This window comes from Marmota marmota, unplaced genomic scaffold (genome assembly GCF_001458135.2).
Source record: "Marmota marmota marmota unplaced genomic scaffold, marMar, whole genome shotgun sequence".
NCBI lineage: Eukaryota > Metazoa > Chordata > Mammalia > Rodentia > Sciuridae > Marmota > Marmota marmota.
Window position 1 is genome coordinate 1,283,780 of NW_026000005.1, and position 24,323 is coordinate 1,308,102.

Genomic DNA, 24,323 nt, shown 5'->3' on the forward strand with positions numbered 1-24,323 from the left:
AACAAATATCAAAAGCATTTTATAAACAAGGAATGGAGAGTGTTTAGGTATTGACCATCTCAGTTTCTTTGGGATAAATCCTCCTTAGAAATGGAAACCAGAGCCATTAAATAGAACTTTAGGCAGCTGATATCTGTTAGTAATTTGTGGTTTCTTTTATCCAAATTGACCTAAATAATTTGTAGGATGATCTTGGGAATATTAATGTAGAAAATGCCCATTTATAATGTATTAAGCATTTGGTTTCCTTTCTTTGTTCAAAAAATATTCACTGAAATCTAGGATTTATATCCTCAGCAATGTGCTGGGGATATAAAAATGAACAAAAGTGTTGAAGTCACACTAGTGTGGCTAGTCTGATATTAAATGCTTGTACAATGACAAAATAATAGCTAACATTTAGTGACTGATGTTATTCGATGCGCTAGCTATATATTAATTTAGCATGATGATCCTGTGAAGTTCATATAATTAGTATTTCTATTTAACAGATTAAAAAAAAAAAAGAGCCCAGGTGCAAGGGAAGTTAATTTACTACTGTAAGTCACAGGGCTAAGTGTCCGAGACCAGATTCATTCCCAGCCTGACTCCAAAATCCACCATGTTATTCTAGCAAAGGGTCAGCATTGTTTATTTTATATGTTTTTTTTTTAAAGAGAATGAGCAACAATAAAACTGGATGTCCTGATTATGACTATTAAATATGGACTGAGTTTTGGACCCTTATGAGAATGTAAGGTGTTAAAGGCATTCCTTCTTTTCTATAATTTTTCTATTATATATATTTTAATGCTTTTATGCTAATAGTACAGTCATAGTTATCAAATATTTGCTGTTGTTTAGATAGAATTCTAAAACCCAAAAGTTTCTAAATCCTACTGTCACCATTCTCTTGGGAATATAAAAGGAGCGTGAATTAACACATGATCTGCTTCTCCTGGTGAGGTCTGCCCTATCATAACTTTTCAAGTCCTTAAACAACTCTGCATATTTAAGGACATTCGGCATAAAGCAGATACTCCTTGACATGGTATCCAAGACCTTCCTGGCCCCCTCGCAGCTTCTACTGCTTTTGATTCTCCTCACTCTGAGCAGACACCCTACACTTCATACAAAATGACCCATCTTTGGGTCCCCAAACATGACATGACTTTGCACCATCCACCTCTCTCCCATTTCTTTTTGCCCTATCCTGCTAGGCTTAGCTCAGGGGTCCCATCCTCTGGAGATGCGGTCCTTGATCCTTTTATTCCTGGGCCAGGTTAGAAGTCTCTGCTCAGAGTTCCCTGCTGAATGGGCTAACTCCATTGCTGCTTTGGCAGGATGCTCCACCCTCCTGTTCCCTTGTCTCCTTTCTAAACTAGACTGACAGGGTCTGGAAGATGCAGATGGTACCTGTCGTTGGTTTAGCTCAAATGCCCATTTCATGCCCAGAAACAGAAATGGGAGGACTATAACATCTTAGTTACATGTAAATAAGGAAGAAGGAGAGATGGGGAAGAAGGTTGCTCTAGTTGTTTCCAAGAGAGAAGGAAGTTCTGGGAGAGAAGAATCCGAGTGAGGCTACTAAAGAACTGTACAACTGGAAGTAATTACATCTCCCTTGGTATCTAGTAACAAGCAACTTAATTTTTTGAATTTTCTTATGTCATCTGTCATCTTAATGATTTTTTTTCTGGATAATATTTTCTGGATAATATTCTTTCAATATGTACAACAACTGGACTGTTTTGGTTAATTGTTTTCCATATCTGGGCTTAAAATGTATTTGTTTTAAAAATGCTGAAGTGATGATTGTATAAATGAAATTATACCATACTCCAGATTTGATTATTTTGTTTTCACCTGAAACAAAGATATTGCTGGAGGCATTACTGTTTTGTGTCATTATAAATATCTTGAAAAAGTAACATTATCGTTATAAGAGATAGTAAACTTTTAACAACAATGGCAGAAGCAATGAAAGCTATCACATTATATTTTTAATTAATTTTTGTGTGTTTCTTTGGCTGCCCCAACTTCTGCCTCACCTTTGCTTTAGGACGGACTACCCCAAACTCTCAGACTACATTCATAAAATTGATTTGGTCTCAGTCTCCTCTGCTTGCTTTTCCCAGTGAAATCACATGCCCAGGAGTGGAAGGCATGGGATATGAAAATTTATGGCCCATCATGTATGCTTGACAGCTTTGGGATCAATCACAGCTGTCCTATAAACACCAGCTCATGCTGTTTTGTTCTTGAAACATACTATATACTTATCCGTTTGATTCAAACTGCCTTCCCTAAACAATGATCAATACATTTTGGATGATCACTCAAGATTGATCAGAGCTATTTTTTCACGAACATGCCAGAAATACAATAGATAAGATAATCTATAATGATGAAGGATGCAAATTTGGGGGCATCGAGATGAGTGTCTGTAATAGGTGCTGTGTTCCCATTTCATGCCATGTCCTTTAACTCATAGCAGCACCTGGTAATCAGAGGTACACTTTTCCAGTCACTGTTGACCATCAACCCTTTCTTGTACTTGTTGCTAAGTTGATTTAACACACAGTTTCACCAAATACAGTGGGAAACTTTAAAATGAAAAGGAAGTATGTCAGGTTATTGAATAACATGGCTCATTCTTCACTTGAATCCCTGGCTGATTTTTGACAAACATCAGTAGCAATAACTTCTGACAGGCATCGTCACCTACTTATCAGTCCAGGTTCAAACAGCCACATCTCAAGTCACATGCTGCTTGCACTTCCTCTGGGGGAGAAACAGATTCACAAACCCTGGGTAATCATCCTCAAACCCTAGCAGAATTAAAGGAGAATCAATTGCACTCCTGAAGTTATGGGGCAAAGGCGTTGGGAGAACTGTTGTCCATGTGAACAATTAGGTGATAATTACATTTTATTGAATTTCACAAGTTATAAAATATATTGGCTTATAGATGCTTTGTTTTCTGCTATAGCCTAGTATTTAGAACAATGCCTGACACATGGAATTACTAAATTAAAGAATATCTAAAGAAGGGTATTAGTCTCATGAATTTTACATATTACTTATTCAATGACTTTAAGAAAAGGAATTATTCAATGATGTCTAAAATAAGTAGAGAGAGGAATGAATGAGAATGAAAGGAAAAGCTGGGGGAAATTATTTCTAAATGATCGTAACCACAAACATGATAAAAATCTGGATAAATAAATTTAGATCTTAAAAATTTGCTAATGGTCCATTCTTCAGACAGATTTTGACATTCATTCCTTTCTCCATAAAGAAAATATTTTTTAAAAGTAAAATGTATATTTTTAAAATCCTGTCTTTCTCTTTTTAGAAAAAATAATATTGACCTAGCTTCCAGAAATTTGAAATAAGAGACTGTTTGCTGAAAAAATAATTCTGCTTATCTAGAGTGGAATTGGATTTTGAGGAAAGTACCTTTTTATTAAAGCATGACTTCCTCTTTGCTCCCAAAGTGCCAACACCTAGATTTGTGGGTGTTCTTTATGGGTGCCTGGTGCTTCCATTTATCTTACTGTTATGCCAAGAGTACAAGATTTTGACCTCTCTTTATTGGAGCCATTTCTGAGTATTGTATCGGCAGCTAGCAACTTTGGGATTGAGGTAATGTCTCCCCATTAAGACAAATAACAGACTTGCTTACTGCTTGCTATAAAACAGCAGATTCCACAAGTTGAGGGTTCCTCTCCTGAATACCATCCTCTGTATCATCCCTGTGGAAACTGGGCCCTATAGAATGGATGTGACATGCTGTCACTCAGCTATGGCTTTTGCTGTAATGAAGTCCTTCAACTCTGACCCAGAAGTCATGTGTCTTCTGTTAGCATCCATGAAACTGTGACAAGTTAACATCAGAGCCCTCAAGAGTTCTTGAGAGTATGACTTCATCTAAGGATGGGATGGCTCATAATTAGAAAATTCTAGCACCCTCAAGAGGCAAGAAAGTGAATTTTCAAAAGGAAAATTCAGTGCTTTAGATATTAAAAACAACAACAAAAAAACCCCTGATGCTATATATGAAAAATACCCCTTCACTCATGTAAATAGAAGTTTTAACCTGAAAAAAATTAAGAGATTTTGAAATTATATTAATTTTTTAAAATTCATCCCTCTATTTATTTATGAATGTTATTCCAAAGATTTAATAAAATGGTGATGTTAATAAAATAAAATTTGGAGTTTCCACTGAAAAAATCAAAAAAGGAAAAAAAAACATTTGTAAGTCATGAGAGGATTTCTCTACTACAGGATCTCATTATTTACTGCTTCTTAATAATATAGTGAAGAATTCATATTAAAAGTAATAATTAGACATCCATTTTCCAAACTTCAGCTTCTATTTTTGCTGAGGTAAAAGTATCTATTGTTTTTTTCATTGAATTTGTAGCTTTAAAGCTGGAAATTATTTCTTCTATGCTTTAAAAAGGGAGAAAAAAATTCTAAATCTTTTGGAGTACCACTTAGCTATAGAAAATGCTATATAGCATGGATGAATCCTAGTTCAGTTGATCATAATTTGCATAGTTACCAGGCATGGCATTCAAATGAGCAAACTCTAGGGAGTCTAGAAATCAAAAGTCTTGGGGTTAAGAAATATGAATTCCATTCTCCAGATCTGAATTGTATTACTGAGTGACGGTGAGAAAGTAACTAACTACTCTTCCCCTTCTCTTCCTCCTCCTCCTCCTCCTTTTTGTCATTAAATTTTACTAGAGATATTCCTTCTCCTTCAGGGCCAGGAGTAATATTAGAAGAAAAATCTTCCCAGAAAAGTACCAAATAATGAGAGCAGAGAAAATTGGTATAAATGAGAGAGAGAGAGAGATAGATAGATAGAGAGAGAGAGAGAGAGAGAGAGAATGAGTGTGTGAGAGAGCAATTCGCAATTCTATATTTGCAAGGCTGTAAACTATAGGATTTGTAATAGAAACACTGTTTTATAGCAACATGTTTTATAACTCTTTTCCTTAGAAACAATAATAATTGACTTGCGGATGACCCACTCAGTTCGTAGATTGAACATGAGACATAAATTCAAGTCTCTTATTCAAATATAGGATACTAAAAGAAACAACACTTTACATCTACATTCAATATATCCATTAATATGTTATTTCTCTTTTAAAAATAACAAAATCCCAACAACAAATAATTAGACAATAAATACTTCTTTAACGTTTTTATGATAATTCTAGCCTCTGTTTTAGGATTTTCCTATTCATCTTTTCAAAAGTTTCTTACTAGTAAAGAAATTTAAAGTGAAGTTCCTCTTTGAAGGACACAGTACTCAGAGTCTATGTCATGATTTTAGTTCACAATGTAACTAAGCTTCCTGGGGTTTCCCCATTCATTGCCTGCCACGATGTTTATTTTTGAATCAGGGAAATTTAACGTATTAAACAATTCCAACATGGTAATTGGAAGGTATATATTACACTGGTAAAGGTAAAAAAAATTCAAGTAAGATCACCATCCTCATATACTGAGACCTACTCAAGTGATGTGACCAGGACATTACCACTCAACAGGAACCACCTGCTACGATCAATATTAAATGAGTCAACAAGAAGCAGCAGAGCACTTCTTGAACTCAAGATGATTCAAAGATGGTCCACAGCAAAACTTCTCTGTGCCTGACTTAAAAAGGCAAGATCAAGCTAGAGCAATCAGGAGGGGCAGTTTCTGGCCTTTTGGTTTGCAAGGTTTTCACTATCCATGTATTTCGACCTAATAAATGAAAGAGGATTTAAAAAAGAACAAAGACCTTTTGGTAAATACTTTTAAGTTTTTTTTTTAATCCTTGATATATTTTATGAGACTCCCCTTTCTCTGTTAGAAATACCGCAATGTAGACACAAGCATTCCCCACGAACAACCTATGGTAGCTCTAAAATAAAACTTTCATAAGGTAATTTTTTAAAAGTAACTCTTTACCTGTGAAGGCACAGAGTCTCTTAGGTTTGAGAACCAAATAATGGACACCATGGAATATATTTTGAAAACTCTCCTTTGCTGCTACTAATTTTGAAATTCTACATGGAGTTTTGACTTCTGTGATCTACAGCTATTGCAGTAATGGGTCTGTTACTACTTTGCATAAATACCTAAAATTATCATCTTAACCTTACACTGACCTTATTAGCACTGTTAAAAAAATCATTTGCCTTTTTTAACCAGGTTTTCCTTTCCACCATGAGTCGACCAAATTCTTCTTGAAGCTGATTCAGTTTCTGGTTAGACAGCTGTAGATGTTCTTTCTCCACACAGTCCTTTCCCTGCAGAATCCCCAAGGCCTCGCTTTTCAGCTTCTCTGCAATGGAATTCCATTCCTGCAAGAGAGTACTCTCTTTAGTTATTATACACATCCCCTATTATGGATTGAATGTTGGTGTCCCTCCCCAAATTCTTGTGTTGAAATCTAACCTCTGGTAAGATGACATTAGAAGATAGGGCCATTAGATTATGAGGGTGGGGCCTACTTAAATATAATTAGAGTCCTATAAAAGTGGCCCAAGAGAACTCTCTAGCTTTCCCCCCACTATGTGAGAATACAATGAGAGGTTAGTCATCTACAACCCAGGAGACAGCCCTACCACAACCCAATCAAGGTGGCACCTTGATTTTGGACTTCCAGCTTCCAGAACTATGCAAAATAAATTTCTATTGTTTATAAGCTACACCATCTGTGTTACTCTGTTACAACAGCTCAAACTAAGACACTTCCCCCCTCTGTGATCTAAGATTCAGAGAACATTTACATGTGTTGAATATATCAGAAATCTGTCATATTTTCAAAACATGAAACTATAATAAATAGTACGGTAGTGAATGCTGAATTATAGGTTTGAATACCAACAGGAAGTTACAATACAAAAGGATGCAGAAAAGAGGCTGAAAAGGGAGAGAAGGTGAAAGTAGAAAAAGGCACAGAGAAGAGTGGCTGATGGAGCACTTGGTTGCCTGAATACAGGTCATTTACATTTCTGTTACCTGTACCTGGAAGCAAACCCAATACACAGTCAACAGCATTTTAAAATCTCTAACTCATGTTCTGTTTGTCTCCATTTAAGTCTCCAAAGCTCTCTCTCCCAGAATTCAGTCTCCCTGTCAGCAAATGTGTACAGGAAAGGAAGAGAAATCGCATATCTCTGGGATTTGTTTCTGTGTGTGCCTACGCAAAAAACTCAAAGATGTGTTATTCATCACGAAATTCAGACCCATTAGTGTGCAGTATCCCTCCTTCCTGACCCTAGTTTCTCCTCTCAATGCATCACTCTTAATAATGTATAAACATTTCAAAAAAAGAAAAGAGGTAGTTTTTTAAAAATTTATATTGTTTAAGGATGAGAAAAACCACAAAAAAGAAGGAAAATAACAGTGGGAATAAGACAAACATTAACATTCCATCTAAATTCTTAAGGGAAATTCAAGTTTCTTGCTAAAGGATTGTAGCCAGATTCAGTTCCATGATTATCTCTAACATGACCATCTTGTTAGTATATTTTCTGGTACCCATTTTAGCTGAGATTCAGCGGTAATCATAAGCTATTTGTTAAAGCATGAGAAATTTATCACCAGATTCACAAATCTCTGTCTGACTCCATCCTGGTTTGTTCCCCTAGTGAAAAATGCCCTATTTTTTTTATTGGTTGTTCAAAACATTACATAGCTCTTGACATATCATATTTCATACTTTAGATTAAAATGCCCTATTATTAAGTTACATTTTTATATTATGTAGTATAAAATGATTTTAGTGCAATTTACCATTACTGTTTCATTCATTTCATAGATATATTAAGTGCTATGTACATGACATTGTGCTGGGATAGATGTCTTGGGGAATATAAAGAAAGAACAAAATGTAGTTTTTTTCTTTTAACAATATATAAACTGCTATTTTATATAACTTTCCTATAGACTTATATTATGAAATATATTACCTATATGCTGGTCCTATAAACACATACACACACACACACACAAACACACACTCACCAAAAGTTGGTATTATTTTAAATAACAATTAGCAGGTGTTGAATGTAGAACTTTTATATATTACTTTGTGGTGTCTATAAACCTGTGCTAGTATTTGTACAAGAGAAAAATATTTTAATAAATGGATATGACTATGACAGTAAGAAGGCAGATTAAGGGAATAACTATTTTTATAGTTCCTGTTATAAAATTGTGGCTTGTAACTCTAATACTCAAAAATTCTTATATTATCTATTTTTTTCTGGTATTACACAGGATCATAGAAGTATATTCCTCAAGATTACATATCCAATAAGTGGTAATACCAAGACTAGTTCACAGTTCTGAGTATCATGTTACCTTCCAGAGAATTGAAGATTGAGAGTCCAAAATCTCCACATTTCCAAGTAAATGCAAAAGCAATACTCTTGGGCATGGATATGGGCTACATGAGTTCTCAAAACCTTTGCTTTTTAAAGTGTTTTTTGTCCCCACTTAAGAAAAACTAATACAAGCAGTGAAAGTCTTTCATAAATCAGTGTCAATATCCGTTCTGCTTAAAAAACATTATTTTAACCTATTGAAAGTGAGCAAATATTTTTAAAGTAGCTAGCATAATTTCTGGCACACATAATAGGTACTCACTTCCCATAATAGTACCACTTCCCATCAGTTTTATCATGGTTCATTATCATCCCCAAAATTTGATCTTTATTTATGAGAATTCCTTTTTCCCAGTTCTGAGTTAATGGTGGTAGAAGGTTTATCAAAATGTTATTGGCCAGGATTATATATTCATCAGTATTATGAGATAAACAAAGTAAAACATGTTCCTTTACTGAAGCACTTGTCAGAATCCATAACATACTAACATGGTTGAGACTTTCCTAGTGGCAAATGTGGTATGAAATGTCTTGGACAAGCATTCTAGATCAGGAAACCATTTTTTCACTAACCATCTCAGGGACCAATGGTTCAGCTGGAACAGTGTGGGGAAATACTGTTCATGGCTAAGCCCTGAATCACCTAGCTGTCTATCTACTAACCAAAGTTTTTGGTTTCTTTCTCTTTTTTTTCCCCCATACCTTCAGCTACTCAAGTTAGTTCATTTCTTCTCTCTGTACCATTCTTTCTTCTGTCAAATCTTATTGAATTCAGGTGAAGAAATGGTGAACACTAAGATGCAAAGTAATTTTTGTTTTAATGGCACTGACCAGAAGCTTCTCTGTTTACTCGGGGAAACCTACTTAACAACTGTGGAGACCCTGGGAAATGCTTACAAAGCACAGAAGAAATTGGGATGGAGAAATGGTCATAGCCATTGTACACTCAGGCTGAGGACGTTAATGGTCTACAACACAGTAACGGCTAATTTTCCTTTCCCTGTGTCAACACTGTGCTAAATGGTTACCTGTATTATCTTGCCACACCCCCACAAGGTAGGAACTCTTATTATCTACATTTTACCAGTGATCTCACTGGGGCTCCAAGGGATTAGGAACTTGCACAAGGTCTCAGCACATGTAAGTGAAAAAGCTAGCACTCCAAATTCAGGTGGTTTAACTTCACAGCCTGTCAACCAGTACCTCAGCCTCAGCTCTTCATAAAGGAGGATATATGGTTTTTACATGGTTTTCCTCATGACAGAAGAATTTGCCATGTTAGTTTAGAGCTGTTTAGGTAAAACTTCCATAGGTCCCTGATATGGCCCTGAAGATGAGAAAAGTCTTATATGACCCTAGAATTTTTCAATTTGAAATTGTGAGTCTTCCTATTTCAAAATAAACATGATGCTATTATAGATATAATTTAAAAATTTACAGCCCCAACTCAGGCTTAATTTTGCTTAGCAATTAGACCAAAATAATACAGCTCTTCTCTATAAATAAAAGGAGGAGGAGAAATATCTGTTCTCTAACAATGTTCATAAATCTGCCTTTAGTATAAATTTTGCCACAACATCAGAGGGAGACTTTTGGCATAGAGCCAAGCCTTTGAAAAGCCACTCTAACCTTGTGCGGCATATAGTGCCATAAAACGTGGGCTCTGACCTTCCAAAGAAACTGTAAAGAACCATTTTGTGCCTCTTATCTTTTTTTTTACTCTCCATCTCCAGTCTGCTTAATTACATTTTCACATGAACTCTGTAGGTATTAAGTGAAGCTGGACCCATTCAATATTTCTATTCAATCTTCTCAGAAAATTGGTTCTGTTTTCTTTGGGCAATCTGTAGGTAGTTTCCGATGGATTTCGACACCATTCTGATGATGTATTTCCCCAGCCATTTTTCTTAGGGGACACTTCTGCTATTTTATTTTTAAGATAAAACTTTCCAGAGTCATCTGAATCCATCACAGTATTTAAAAAATATAGTTGTCATCCTTGTCAAAGCTGGAGGAACCCAATGGAGAAAATCTTAGTTCGTTTTCTCTAAGCTGCTCCTGCTGCCTGCTAAGTGTTAAACCTCTAACAGGGTTTCAGTCATTTTGCAATGAAATATTTCCAGTACTTGTCCCCAACAGCAGAAAGCCAAAGCCTGCCATTTCCTTGGCTTTCCAATTGACAGAGATGGCGTGAATATCTCTGACCCAATAAAGACATATGGCCTTGTGTGTTCCTGGGCTCAGGGTGTTTCCATAGGTCACTCCATTATTTTCATTTATCACTCACAGTAGTAACCCTTTTAAACTGTACCTTTCAGTATTCCATTTGCTGAGGAAATTGAGCTGCTTGTGCATCCCTTGATTGAAAGGGTACTGTTAAGAGGATTAGACAAGAAGGTGAAAAAAATTTTTCTTTCCTTTTTTTGTTAAAGTCCTAGGTTAACTCTTAAAATGAAGTTATGAACTGGCATAAAAATTATCTAGTAAGTGGGTTCAAAAAGTAAAAATGTTAGCTACTCTGATTTGAAAGATAAATAATAATAATCTGAGTATGTTTAGAAAGCTTTTATTCACACAAAAAATTCCCCGCAGATGAGGTGATTTAATGATCCAACACCATGTGATAAATTTTCATCATCAACTTGACTTTAGAATTTAACTTTTAAGTGGAGGAAGACAGACAAGAAGGAATGGGGATTGTGTTTGTAAACCACTAAGAAATATGGATTGTGCAGATTACTGGCTAACATCAGATCTGGCAGAAGTATGTGGTGATTTCATGTATTGCTCCTGGAACATGGCTAATTCCTAGGCCATTTTGTTAGTAACAGCCCATTTCTTGTTCAATCCCTAAATCTACACTCCCATTTGGTTTGGCACCAGGAGAATTAACTCATCGACACAAAATCATAGAATTTTACATGATTGCATTAGCAGATGGTACAAACAAAATAAACCTGGCAATTTTAATCAGGAAATATTTGAAAGTCTGCTTTGAACAGAAATTTAAAAAAAAAAATGTTTATGCTTTTGAAGAGTGGCACTGAGCCCTCGAAAAGCTAAAACTCTGATCATGTCAAGTTGGATTGCAAACTGGGCTTCAGTTTCTTTTCCTTTTGCTCCCTTACAGGGCATTTCTGTGCTGACCTGTACAAATTCAAGGGTCATTCTGAGAAATGGCTCACCCCACTCTCCCCGGTGTGCAGAGTTCAATGCCCATCGGCATTTGAACTATGCCCTCACTGTGATGTGATACAGCACAGGCACGTACTGCAAACAAGAAGAACTGCATTTTTTGTCTCACCTAGAGATGAAAGAACTGGGCTATTCAGCCTTGCAATGGAGAATCACAGCCACTGAATCAGGGAAAGCTTGTGGGAAAGAGGAGAACTGGACACAGAAGTACACTTTATTCCAAACTTGTTAAGTGGCTTCAGGCAAGACATTTGCTTTTTGAGCTCTTTTCCTGCAGTGCAATGATAGTCACCACCATTGGGTGTACGCTGCTGCTTCTCTTATGACTCATCTAATTCAATAACTAATTGGGGGCTTGAAATTACTGGACTTCAAGCTCTCCAAAACTTTGGGTTATTGGCCATTTTATCCATAAATTAACCCTGCGTGGATTGGAACCGAATATAGTAAAATGACAAATCGGTTCTGCTGTACTCTTCAATTTTGGCCACTGAGTGGAGCCCATAGTCAGCAGCAAAAGCAGGGTGCACATTGCTAACAGGGAAGCAAATGGATGTGTGGCAAAATCAAATCTCCAATGCAATATAAAGTCACAATAAAGTGTGCTCATAAGCCAATCTTCAAAAGAGCCATTAGTGCAGAAATGTGATTATTTTATCCTTCCTTGTTCAACATAGTTTAATTATATATAAAGCTGGGGGACATTTTCCCAAGATGTGTGTTTTCCATTAACCACTGTCTTTTTCTTCAGTGTTTTGTTTTCCTGACATTCCCTAGATTTCTTGTTCCTCTTATTCACATTTTCATCTAGTTAATTAAGTAAAGACCAGTGTCGAACTGGTGTTTCTATTTTTTTTGGGGGGAAAGGTATTTATCTTTGTTTTTATTTTATAATTTTTTAATTAGTTATACATGACAGTAAAATGCACTTTGATACATCATATATAATGGAGTATAATTTCTCATTGTTCTGGTTGTACGTGATGTGGAATCCCACCAGTTGTACAGTTATGTTTGTATATAAGGTAATAATATATGATTCATTCTACTATCCTTCCTTTCTCCTATACCCCTTTCTTCATTTCCCTACTTAATCTGAAGTAACTATTCTTTCCTAGCTGGCCCCCATTGTGAATTAGCATCCACGTGTCAGAGAAAACATTCGGCTTTTGGATTTTGGAGATCGGTGTTTCCATTTTTAATCAAAATTATTAAAAGCCTGACTGGCAAGAAGATTTTCCTCTAACATAATTTGTCTATAATTGGATTGGGACATAGGCTATTCAGTCCTAGTTTATAGTAATGTCCTCAAAGGACTTCTCCATTTTCTAGAGAACCCACTGGAGATATATTCAGGATTGCATCATATATAGTTCAACTGTGGAGCAAATTATTCAGTTGTGATGTTCACTTCTTGTGGAGATTTTCCTGTATAAACTAGATTAAATTAATAAATGGGAGGGTGTGTTTACGTTTTGCCCAAAATGAGTGTCAGATACAGACTAGAACAATGGTCTTAAACCTGACTATGATTATTTCCTAGGAAAGTTTTGTTTTGTTTTCTTTCTTTCTTTCTTTCTTTCTTTCTTTCTTTCTTTCTTTCTTTCTTTCTTTCTTTCTTTCTTTTTCTTCCTCTTCCTCTTCTTCTTCTTCTTCTTCTTCTTTTTTGTGTGGGTGCTTGGGATTGAACACAGGGCCTTGTGCATGCCAGGCAAGCAATCTACCACCTGAGCTATATCCCCAGCCCCTCCTGGGAAATTTTAAAAACACATATTTTCAGGCTCACCTCATATCAATGAACTATAATTTTTATTGGTAGGGTGAAAAAATGCGTATTTTTTAAAACCTGAAGCATTTTACTTCAAGTCAGAGACAAGCAATAATACTTATAACCAGCCAAATGTTGAAATCACTGATCCATAATATCCTAGGCCTAGAATAGTTTATGTAAAAATCATACTAATAAATGGAGGATGGGCATTATAATCATGGTAGCTTTAGCTGTAAAACTTTCAACTCATTATTACATTATGTGAGCATTACATTATGGCCTTGATGACTTCTAAATCTAAATTTTAATTTGGGATTTATAGATTCGGCAAATATTGAGGTAGCCTATAGAAGATGCAATGAAAATAAATAAAATCCTTGACCAGACACTCATTGAATAGTTAACACAACAATCCACAATAGCACTGATACAATGTTGGATATCATTCATCTTAACTCATAAGGGAGAAACCAAAGCAGACCTTTCTATTTTATGCTTTCTTTACATCACCATCTCAGTCAAAGGGTCATTGATTTGAAAGGACAATCAAGAATAGATAGATAGATAGAGATACAGATAGAGATGTGCTGGGTAAAGGTATAAATCTGTTCAGGTTTTACTTTCTTTCCCATTTTTTTCTCTCTACTGATAGTTACATTTTAACTTTCCTTCTGAAATTTTTATAACCATACATATAATATCAACAAACTCCATTATTGGAGAAAAGGCTTCCTTCTACTTGTACAGAAGAAATCATTTGTCCTCTAACAAAATTCAGGCAATACTAGAATTTGTTCAACTCATCTCCCTTTTTTGGGGCTCTGGTTTTTGATTTATCACTAAGTATGTACCTAGGACTTAATCCGGTACTCAAAAATCTGTGAATCAGACTGACCCTGGCCCCACATTCAGAAGTGGCAGAGGATACTGACCCCAGCCCAACATGGAGGAGGAGACTGACTGTGCTGTGGGTCCCCCATCTACCAACGCATGCCTCTTCCAGTCTGCTTCCATCTAGAGACAATAACCAGGACCTGGAAGACCATGACCAAGGTCCCTGCAGGCCTGGTTACAACAGAGGTATTCCTACTAGTCTATTTTTCTTGATTCCTCTCTCACTTTTCCTATGGTCTAATACCTCTATATTCCCACCTCCTACCTCATAAACCCCACCCCCACACCCTGCCTTTGTCCACCATTACAAACTGTAGATTCATACGTAAACCTACTGTTGATATTGTAGATATTAATTGAACACATCATTTCTGTTTATTGTGACAAAACTGCAATTGGCTAAATAGGAGCTATTTGGTTTAAGGCTAAACATTCTTTGCATTGGATGCTGTAAATATTTGATCTTTCCCCTAAAGGCAAGGTATTGGTATCCTGCAGGGACATGACAAGATTATAGGGTAGAAACTGTAATACATCAGATCCTCACCGCTAGAGAGGAAGACACATGAACAACATGAAAAAAACAAGGAAAGAAGTTCATCCAAACAAACCAAGATGTTACCATAACAGAATCTATTGACAGCACAGTAGATGAAATGTCAGAGAAGGAGTTCAGAACATACATAATTAAAATGATCTGCAAAGCAGAGAATGACGTAAGAGAGCAAATAAAGGAATCAACTGATCACTCCAACAAACAGATAAGAAAGCAAATACAGGTAACAAAAGATTACTTCAAGAAAGAGATAGAATTTTTGAGGAAAAAAAGCAGAAATACTTCAAATAAAGGAAAAAAAATAAACAAATAAAAAATTCAACAGAAAGCATCACCAACAGACTAGATCACTTGGAAGATAGAACCTTAGGCAATGAAGACAAAATATATAATCTTGAAAATAAAGTTGACCACACAATGAAGCTGATAAAAAACAATGAACAGAAACTCCAAGAATTATGGGATAACATGAAAAGACCAAATCTAAGAATTATCAAGATAGAGGAAGGCACAGAGATACAAACCAAAAGAATACACAATCTCTTCAATGAAATAATATCAGAAAATTTTCCAAACATGAAGAATGAATTAGAAAATCAAATACAAGAGGATTATAGGATACCAAATGTACAAAACTACAACAGATTTACACCAAAGCACATTATAATGAAAATGCCTAGCATGCAGAATAAGGAGAGAATTTTAAAGTTTCAAGAGAAAAGTTCAGATTACATGCAGGGAGAAACTAATTCCGATCTCAGCAGATTTTTCAACCCAAACCCTCAAAGTTAGCAGATCCTGGAACAACATACACCAAGCTCTGAAAGAAAATGGATGTCAACAAAGAATATTATGTCCAACAAAATAAAGCTTTAGATTTGATGATGAAATAAAAATCTTCCATGATAAACAAAAGTTAAAAGAATTTACAATGAGAAAGCCTTGAACTACAGAACATTCTGGGCAAAATATTCCAGGAGGAGGAAATGAAAAACAACAATGAAAATAAGCAAAGGGAGGAACTACAATAAAGGAAAATCCAATCAAAGGAGAAACCAAGTCAAGCTAAAAACCGAAAATAAACCAAGATAACTGGGAATACAAACCATATTTCAATAATAATCCTGAATGTTAATTGTCTAAACTCATCAATCAAAAGATACAGACTGGCAGACTGTATTTCTTTAGAAAGACCCCAATAATATGCTGCCTTCAAGAGACTCATCTCATAGGAAAAGACCCTGAAGGTAAAAAGATGGGAAAAAACATATCATTCAAATGGACTACATAAACAAGCAGGGTTTTCCATCCTAATATCAGATAAAATGGTCTTCAAACCAAAGTTAGTCAGAAGGGATGAAGAAGGTCACTTCATACTGCTTAAGAGAACCATACATCAACAATACATAACAATCATAAATATCTTTGCCCCAAACAATGAAGCATCCCCATGTATCAAGCAAACTCTTCTCAATTTCAAGAATCAAATAAACCACAACACAATAATACTGGCTGACTTTAACACCCCTCTCTCACTGCTGGACAGATCTTCCAAACAAAAACGAAACAAGGGAACTATTTGATACAATCAATAACTTAGACTTAACAGACATATATAAAATATTTCATTCTTCAACAAGTGAATATACTTTTTTCTCAGCAGCACATGGATCCATCTTCAAAATAGACCATATGTTATGCCACAAAGCAAGTCTTACCAAATTAAAAAATAATAGAGATACTACCCTGCATTCTATCTGATCATAATGGAATAAAATTAGAAACCAATAACAAAATTTAAAAAAATAGAACTACTCCAACACCTGGAGACTTGACAATATGCTATTTAATGATACCTGGATAACAGAAGATAAAAAAAAATTCTTAGAGGTAAACAAGATCTCTGATATAACATATCAAAATCTCTGGAACACTATGAAGGCTGTGCTAAGAGGAAATTTCATTGCATTGAGCTCATTCATTAAAAGAATAAAACTCAACAAATAAAAAACCTGACAATACATCTCAAAGCCCTAGAAAAAGAAAAAGAAATCAACACCAAAAGAAATAGAAGACAGGAAATAATTAAAATCAGGGCTAAAATCAATGAAATTGAAACAAAAGAAACAATAGGTAAAAATGGACAAAACAAAAAGCTGGTTCTTTAAAAAATAAATAAAATTGACAAAACCTTAGCCACCCTAATGATAAGAAGGAGAGAGAAAACTCAAATTACTAAAAATGTGATGAAAAAGGAAAGATCACAACAGATACTATTGAAATACAGAAGATAAGTAAAAACTAAAAAAAAAAATTATACTCGAGTAAAATAGAAAATCTCGAACACACTGAAAAATTTCTAGAGGCATATGATCTACCCAAACTGAATCAGAAGGACAAACACAATTTAAACAGATCAATTTCAAGCAATGAAATAGAAGACTCCATCAAAAGTCTACCAACCAAGAGAAGCCCGGGAACAGACAGATTCTCAGCCACGTTCTACAAAGGCATCAGAGAAGAATTAATACCAATATATCTCAAATTATTCCATGAAATGGGAAAGGAGGGAAACTTTCTAAACTCATTCTATAAAACTAGTATCACCATAATACCAAAACCAGACAAAGATATATTAAGGAAAGAAAACTTCAGACCAATACCCGTGATGAAAATAGATGCAAAAATTATCAATAAAGTTCTGAAAAAGTGCATACAAAAACATATTAAAAATATAGTGCAGCACAATCAAGTGGGATTAATCCCAGAGATGCAAGGTTGTTTCAACATATGAAAATCAATAACCATCATTCATCATATCAATAGACTTAAGTACAAGAATCATATGATCATCTCAATAGATGCAATGAAAGCATTTGACACAATACAGCACCTCTTCATGTTCAAAACACTAGAAAAACTAGGGTTAGTAGGAACAAAGCTCAACAATGTAAAAGCTATCTATGCTGAGCCCAAAGCCAATATTATTCTAAATGAAGAAACATTGCAAGCATTCCCTCTAAAAACTGGAACAAGACATAGATGTCCACTTTCGTCAATTCTGTTCAACATAGTTTTTGAAACTCTACCTAGAGTAATCCAATAGATGAAAGAAATTAAAGGATATGAACAGGAAAAGAAGGACTCAAATTATCACTATTTTCTGACAACATGATTCTGTATTTATAAAATCCAAAGAATTCCACCAGAAAACTTCTAGAACTAATAAATGAATATAGCAAAGTAGCAGGATACAGTGGTAGAGCACTTGCCTAGCATGTGTGAGGCACTGGGTTCGAATCTCAGCACCACATAGAAATCAATAAATAAAGGTCCATTGAAAACTAAAAAAAAATAGTAAAAATCAATACCCATAAATCAAATGCATTTCTGTACATAAGCGATGAATCCACTGCAAGAAAAATTAGGAAAACCACTCCATTCACAATAGCTTCAAAAATAAAATAAAAAATAAAATACTCAAGAATCAATCTAAAAAAGAGGTGAAAGACCTCTATAATGAAAACTACAGAACACTAAAGAAAGATGTTGAAGAATACCTCAGAAGATGGAAAGATCTCCCATGCTCTTGGATAGGCAGAATTAACATAGTCAAATTGGCTATACTACTAAAACTTCTATACAGATTTAATGCAATTCCTATTAAAATCCCAATGACATTCTTCATTGAACTAGAAAAAGCAATCATGAAATTCGTTTTGAAAAATAAGAAACTCAGAATAGCCAAAGCAATCCTCAGCAAGAAGAATAAAACAGGAAGTATCAAAATATCAGGCTTTAAACCACACTACACAGCAATAGTAACAAAAATGGCATGGTACTGCTACCAAAATAGACTTGCAGACCAATGGTACAAAATAGAAGACACAAAGACAAATGCACATAAATATGGTTCTGTCATACTAGACAATGGTACCAAAAACATACACTGAAGAAAAGAAAACCTATTCAACAAATGATGCTGGGAAACCTGGAAATCCATATGTAGCAAAATGAAATTAAACCTCTATCTCTCACCCTGCACAAAAATCAACTCAAAGTGAATCAAAGACGTAGACATTAGAACAAAGACACTGCGACTAATAGAAGAAAAAGTAGGCCCCAATATTCATCATATCACCTTAGGACCTGACTTCCTTAGCAGGACTCCTAAAGCACAAGAAGTAAAATCAAGATTCAATAAATGGGATTGATTTAAACTAAAAAGCTTCTTCTCAGCAAAAGAAAAATCACTAACATGATGAGAGAGCCTACAGAATGGGAAAAAATCTTTACCACACACACCTCAGACAGAGCACTAATCTCCAAGATATATAAAGACCTAAAAAATCTTAACACCAAAAACCATAAATAATCTAATCAGTAAATGGGCTAAGGAACTAAATAGATAATTCACGGAAGAATAAATACAATCAATCAATAAACATATGAAAAAATATTTACCATCTCTCACAATTAGAGAAATGCAAATCAAAACTACTCTAAGATTTCATCTCACCCCAATCAGAAAGGTAATTACCAAGAATACAAGCAATAATAAGTGTTGGCAAGGATGTGGGGAAATAGGTACTATACATTGCTAGTGGGACTGCAAGTTGGTTCAAACACTATGGAAATCAGTATGGAGATACCTCAGAAAACTTGGAATGGATCCACAAGTTGATCCAGCTATCCCACTCCTCAGTTTATAACCAAAGGACTTAAAAATAGCGTACTACAGGGACACAGCCACATCAATGTTTATAGCAGCTCAATTCACAATAACTAAACTTAAAGGTGTCTAAGGTGAGACCTACAACAATTCATAATAGCTACACTATGAAGCAATCCAGATGCCCTTCAACAGATGTATGGAGTTAGGTAGACAGAGGGGAATTGGCAGTGAATGGAGCAGAAAGACTGAGAGAAATGAGGGATTAAGAATGAAGAAAGTTACTATATAAAGAAGATGGAAAAGGTGGGATCTAGAATAATAAATGAAGGCTTAAACTTGAAAGAGGGAAAAGGAAAAGAAAAGGGAAGGGGAGGAAAAAAGAAGAGAAAAGAGAAAAATTTTGTCCAGAGAAGAAAAGAGTAAGTGATTTCACTTTGGATAATTAAGCAACTTCTTGACTCTATGAAGGTGAGAATTTTAAGAGTATGAAGGTTTCGGACAAGTTGTTATGGGGGATAGACTAGGGAATTAACAGATGACAAATAAAAAAAATTTGTAAGGGTAACCAATAATAGATAAATTGTATTTTAAGTGGAGCCAATCAGAACAATTATGCTAATGGCTTCATGGTCTTTCTAAATGAGGAAGAAACAGAAACTCAGTGAAAGGGTTTATTCACAACAGTTCTTGTGGCCCAGGCTGAGGAGCACAAGGAATGAAGCCAGGGAGAGGAAAAGAAAGGAGGCATGAGGAGAGCATTTTGGGGTCAGGCCATAAACAAGATGCAATGGCTAAAGGAATGGGAAGCTGAAGAGAGTGGAAAATGAAGGGCTTTGCAGTAAGAAGGTCAAGGCCAAGTATCGAGAAAGTCACCACATAGATGCTAAAACAGCTTGCAGGGAGGTGATAGAGATTTAGGGCATGACATGTCAAGTCATAAGATACAGCTTCTCAGGTGTCCCCTGAGGGTCGACTCAATTTCACTGTCGTTATTATGACAGCAATATTACCGTGCATGTAATTAAGAAAATAAAAACTTTTTTTCCTAGGCATTTAAACATAAATGAGCTGGTGGAGATTCCACAAGCAAAGTGACAGCAGGTATTTCTAAACCTAGTGATTATACAGTACAATCTTCTCTATTGGCTTTCTTAACTCAACCTTTTCCCAAATGGGCATAAATATTTCTGAGGGCCTTTCTAAATTTACCTTGGAAATCAAACCATATGGTTCACTAAGCTTCAAATTAACCCATAAGTTGAGGTAAGAAGAGGATTGCCAGCTGAAAAATTCCATCGTTTTGTAGATTTGTGCAATGCTCACTGGTAAATTCAATACTATTTATACATATTTTGCCTGTTAGTAATGAAATTGTTCCTAATTTATGTTCTGTGAAAAATGACATCTGCTTTTAATTGGGAAATTCATTTAAAAATCAGACAAGTGAAACAAATTACTCACTAAAATGAAGACAGAGGAATTGAAATGCACTAGTGCAGGTGTCTTTCTGTTTGGAGAACTCAGTTGATTTCTGCCTTGAGACATTTCAGATTCAGACCCCACTTTATTTTTCTTAATTAGATGAAACATTTTAAAAGAAATGGACTCTCTTTCATTTTATAGATTTTCTTTGGAGTCATCAGTTCCTTGGTGAGCCGATTTACTAAAGCAATATATTTTATGGTAAGTTTATGATTTTTTTCACATACCTTCAGCAAAGGAACTTGGGATGTAATGAAAGTTCAAATAGCAGAATAGTGAGTTTCCTTGTACAGGTTAAAATGTGCAGCAATGAAAAGACAGCCATTTGACCATGCTTGTGAAGTACTTAGAAAATATTTGTACAACCTGAAAACTATGTTGTAGGAATTTTGAATATTGCTCCACACTTCCCAAGAGACCTATAAGTAGTTCCCTCTGTACTAAAGAATTCATTTAAGTGCTACTTCTGAGGGAATATTCCTATTTTTAAAGAGGAACAATCAGAAAACCTACTTATCTTTTGATCTTCAGTTACTGAGTAATGGGTATAGGAACAAACAAACAACAAAAGGTTAAATTCAAGACTTGGACAATCATGTCAACACTTTAAGAGACTCATAGGTCTATTTTGACCTGCATCTTCCGAGTTCTAACAATGACCCTGGGTTTCTGAACTACTCTACACTGTGCACTTCTTCCCTTCATACCTTTGTCACCCCAAGGATGGTTCAGAGACCAGCAGCATCAACACTCCATACAAGTTTGTTAGAAAATAAAGACACTCAGACCCCCTCTAAAAACCTGATGATCAGAATATACATTTGTAAGTGTCCAGGTAATTTTCAAGTACACTATAGTTTAAGAAGCTCTGGTCTACACAGAAAGTGATTTTTTTTTTTACAATGAGACAGAGGGGTAAGGAAATAATACCCATTATTTACAAGGGGAAATTTGCAGATGGCATCATCTGCAAATTGGTATATTCAATGAAATACTCAAAAGAGTTATTAGATCCAATGAATTATATCAGTAGAGTTGCAAATTATCAGATCAGCATTTTTTTTAAAAATCACTGTGCTGGGCACAGTGGTGCACGTCCATAATCCAGAGTCAGAAGGCTGGGGCAGGAGAATCATAAGCTCAGAGCCAGGCTCAGAAACTTAGTGAGGACCTAAGCAACTCAGACAGACCCTGTCTCTAAATAAGATACAACAAAGGACTGAAGATATGGCTCAATGTTAAAGCACCCCTAGGTTGAATCCTGGTCCCCCCCCCCAAAAAAAAAAAAACTTTGTTTCTGTAGACCTACAATGAACACAATATGAAAGAAAATTAAGAAAATTTACAATAGCATCAAAAAATACTTCAGAATAAATTTAATCAAGAAGGTGCAAGACTAGTATACTGAAAATTATAAATCATTGTTGAAAGAATTAAAAGCCTAAATTAACAGAACGATATCTTATGATCATGAGTTGGGGAACTTAATATTCCTAAGATGCCAGTACTCCCCCAAAGTTATCTATAGATACAGTGGAATCCCCATCAGAATCTCCAGGGCCCATTTTGAAGAAATGGAAAAGCTAAATTTTTATACATGAAATTGCAAGGGATCCTGAAAAGCCAAAACATTCTTAAAAGTTAATTAAAAATTATATAATTCACATTTTCAGATAATGAAACTCACTACAAAGCTACAGGAATTATAACAGTGTGGCATGCAAGCAGAAAGATACACATTTATATCAATGAGATAGAAATAAAAGCCCGAAATAAACCCATACATCTGTGGTCAATTAATTTCTAAGAAATGTGCCATGTCATTCAGTGGGGAAAAATAATTTTCTCCCAGTAAAGTGTGCAGGGACAACTAGATAAACACATATAAAAGAATAAAGTTAGACCCTTACTTCATGCCATACACAAAAATTCATCCCAAATGGAGCAAAGACCTAAATATAAGAGATAAAGCCAGTACATTCTTAGAAGGAAACAGATAGGTAAATCTTTATGACCTTGGATTGGAAAAGCATATTTTTCTTAAATATGATTTCAAAAGTATAAGAAAACAAAATTTAAAATAGATAATTTGGGCTTAATCAAAATTAAAAATTTTTGTTCATCAAAGAACACTCTGGGTAAAGAATTAAAGAAACACTTCTCCAAAGAAGGTTCATGAATGGCCAACCAGCACACAAAAAGATCTGCAAGATATTACATATTAGGGAAATGCAAATAAAAAACACAATGAGATAGTACTCACACACAGTAACATGACTATTAAATAGATAAAAAAACAAAATGGAAAATAGCAAGTGCTGATGAGGATGTGGAGAAATTATAATCTTGTACATTGGTGGTGGGAACATAACATGGTGCAGTTACTGTGGAAAACAGCATAGTGAGTCATCAATAAGTTAAATGTAGAAATACCACATGATCCAGAAATTAAGTACTTCTAGGTATATAACCAGAAGAAATGGAAACATGTATTCAAACAAAATCATATATATGAATGTTCATAGCAGCACTATTCATTACAGACAAATAGTGAAAATGACCCAAACGCCTTTCAGCTGATGAATAAACAACATTTGGTATTTATATATAACAGAATATTATTCAACTAAAAGAAGGAAGAATGAATGATTTATTTGTACTACAACATGAATAGATCTGGAAATAAGTGAAAGAAACCAGACACAAAACATCACTTGTCATGCGATTTCATATAATATATCCAGAATTGGTAAATCTGTAGAGGTATAGAGCAGATCAGTGGTTGTCTGAGGCAGGAGGAGAAAGGAATATAGACTGATTGCTTAATGTGTATTGTATCCACTCTCTCTCTTTTAATTTTTTTATTTTGTTTTAATTATTTATACATGACAGTAGAATGCATTTATGCAATTCGATACATCATACATAGATGGGATATAATTTCTCATTTTTCTGATTATACATGTTGCAGGAGCATATTTGTCATGCAGTCATTTTTATGCATAAAGTAATAATGTCTGTTTCATTCTACTATCCTTCCTGTCCCCATATTCCCCCCTCCCCTCCCTTCACTCCCCTCTATCTAATCTAAGGTAACTCCAGTCTTCCCTAGTGCCCTCCCCTTTATTGTGAATTAGCATCCACATATTTGGGAAAACCTTTGGCCTTTGTTTTTTGGGTATTGACTTATTTCACTTAGCATGATATTTTCTAACTCCATCCATTTACTGGCAAATGCCATAATTTCATTCTTCTTTAAAGCTGAGTAATACTCTATAGAAAAAAATATATATATATATAAAATGTTACATATATATATATTAATGAGATATATATATATATATATATATATATATATATATATAT

The 24,323-nt window shown here is 34.9% G+C and overlaps 1 protein-coding gene across 7 annotated transcripts in view; it reads right to left on the minus strand.

The window, feature by feature from the left end:
• Ccdc141 (coiled-coil domain containing 141) overlaps window positions 1-24,323 on the minus strand; it is a 184,560-nt gene that overhangs the window by 71,783 nt on the left and 88,454 nt on the right. For all 7 annotated transcript variants that reach the window (XM_048808096.1, XM_048808095.1, XM_048808097.1 and 4 more), the window contains one exon: window positions 6,159-6,353. In XM_048808096.1, the coding sequence (XP_048664053.1) occupies window positions 6,159-6,353 (195 nt within the window). The remainder of the gene's footprint in view (window positions 1-6,158; window positions 6,354-24,323) is intronic.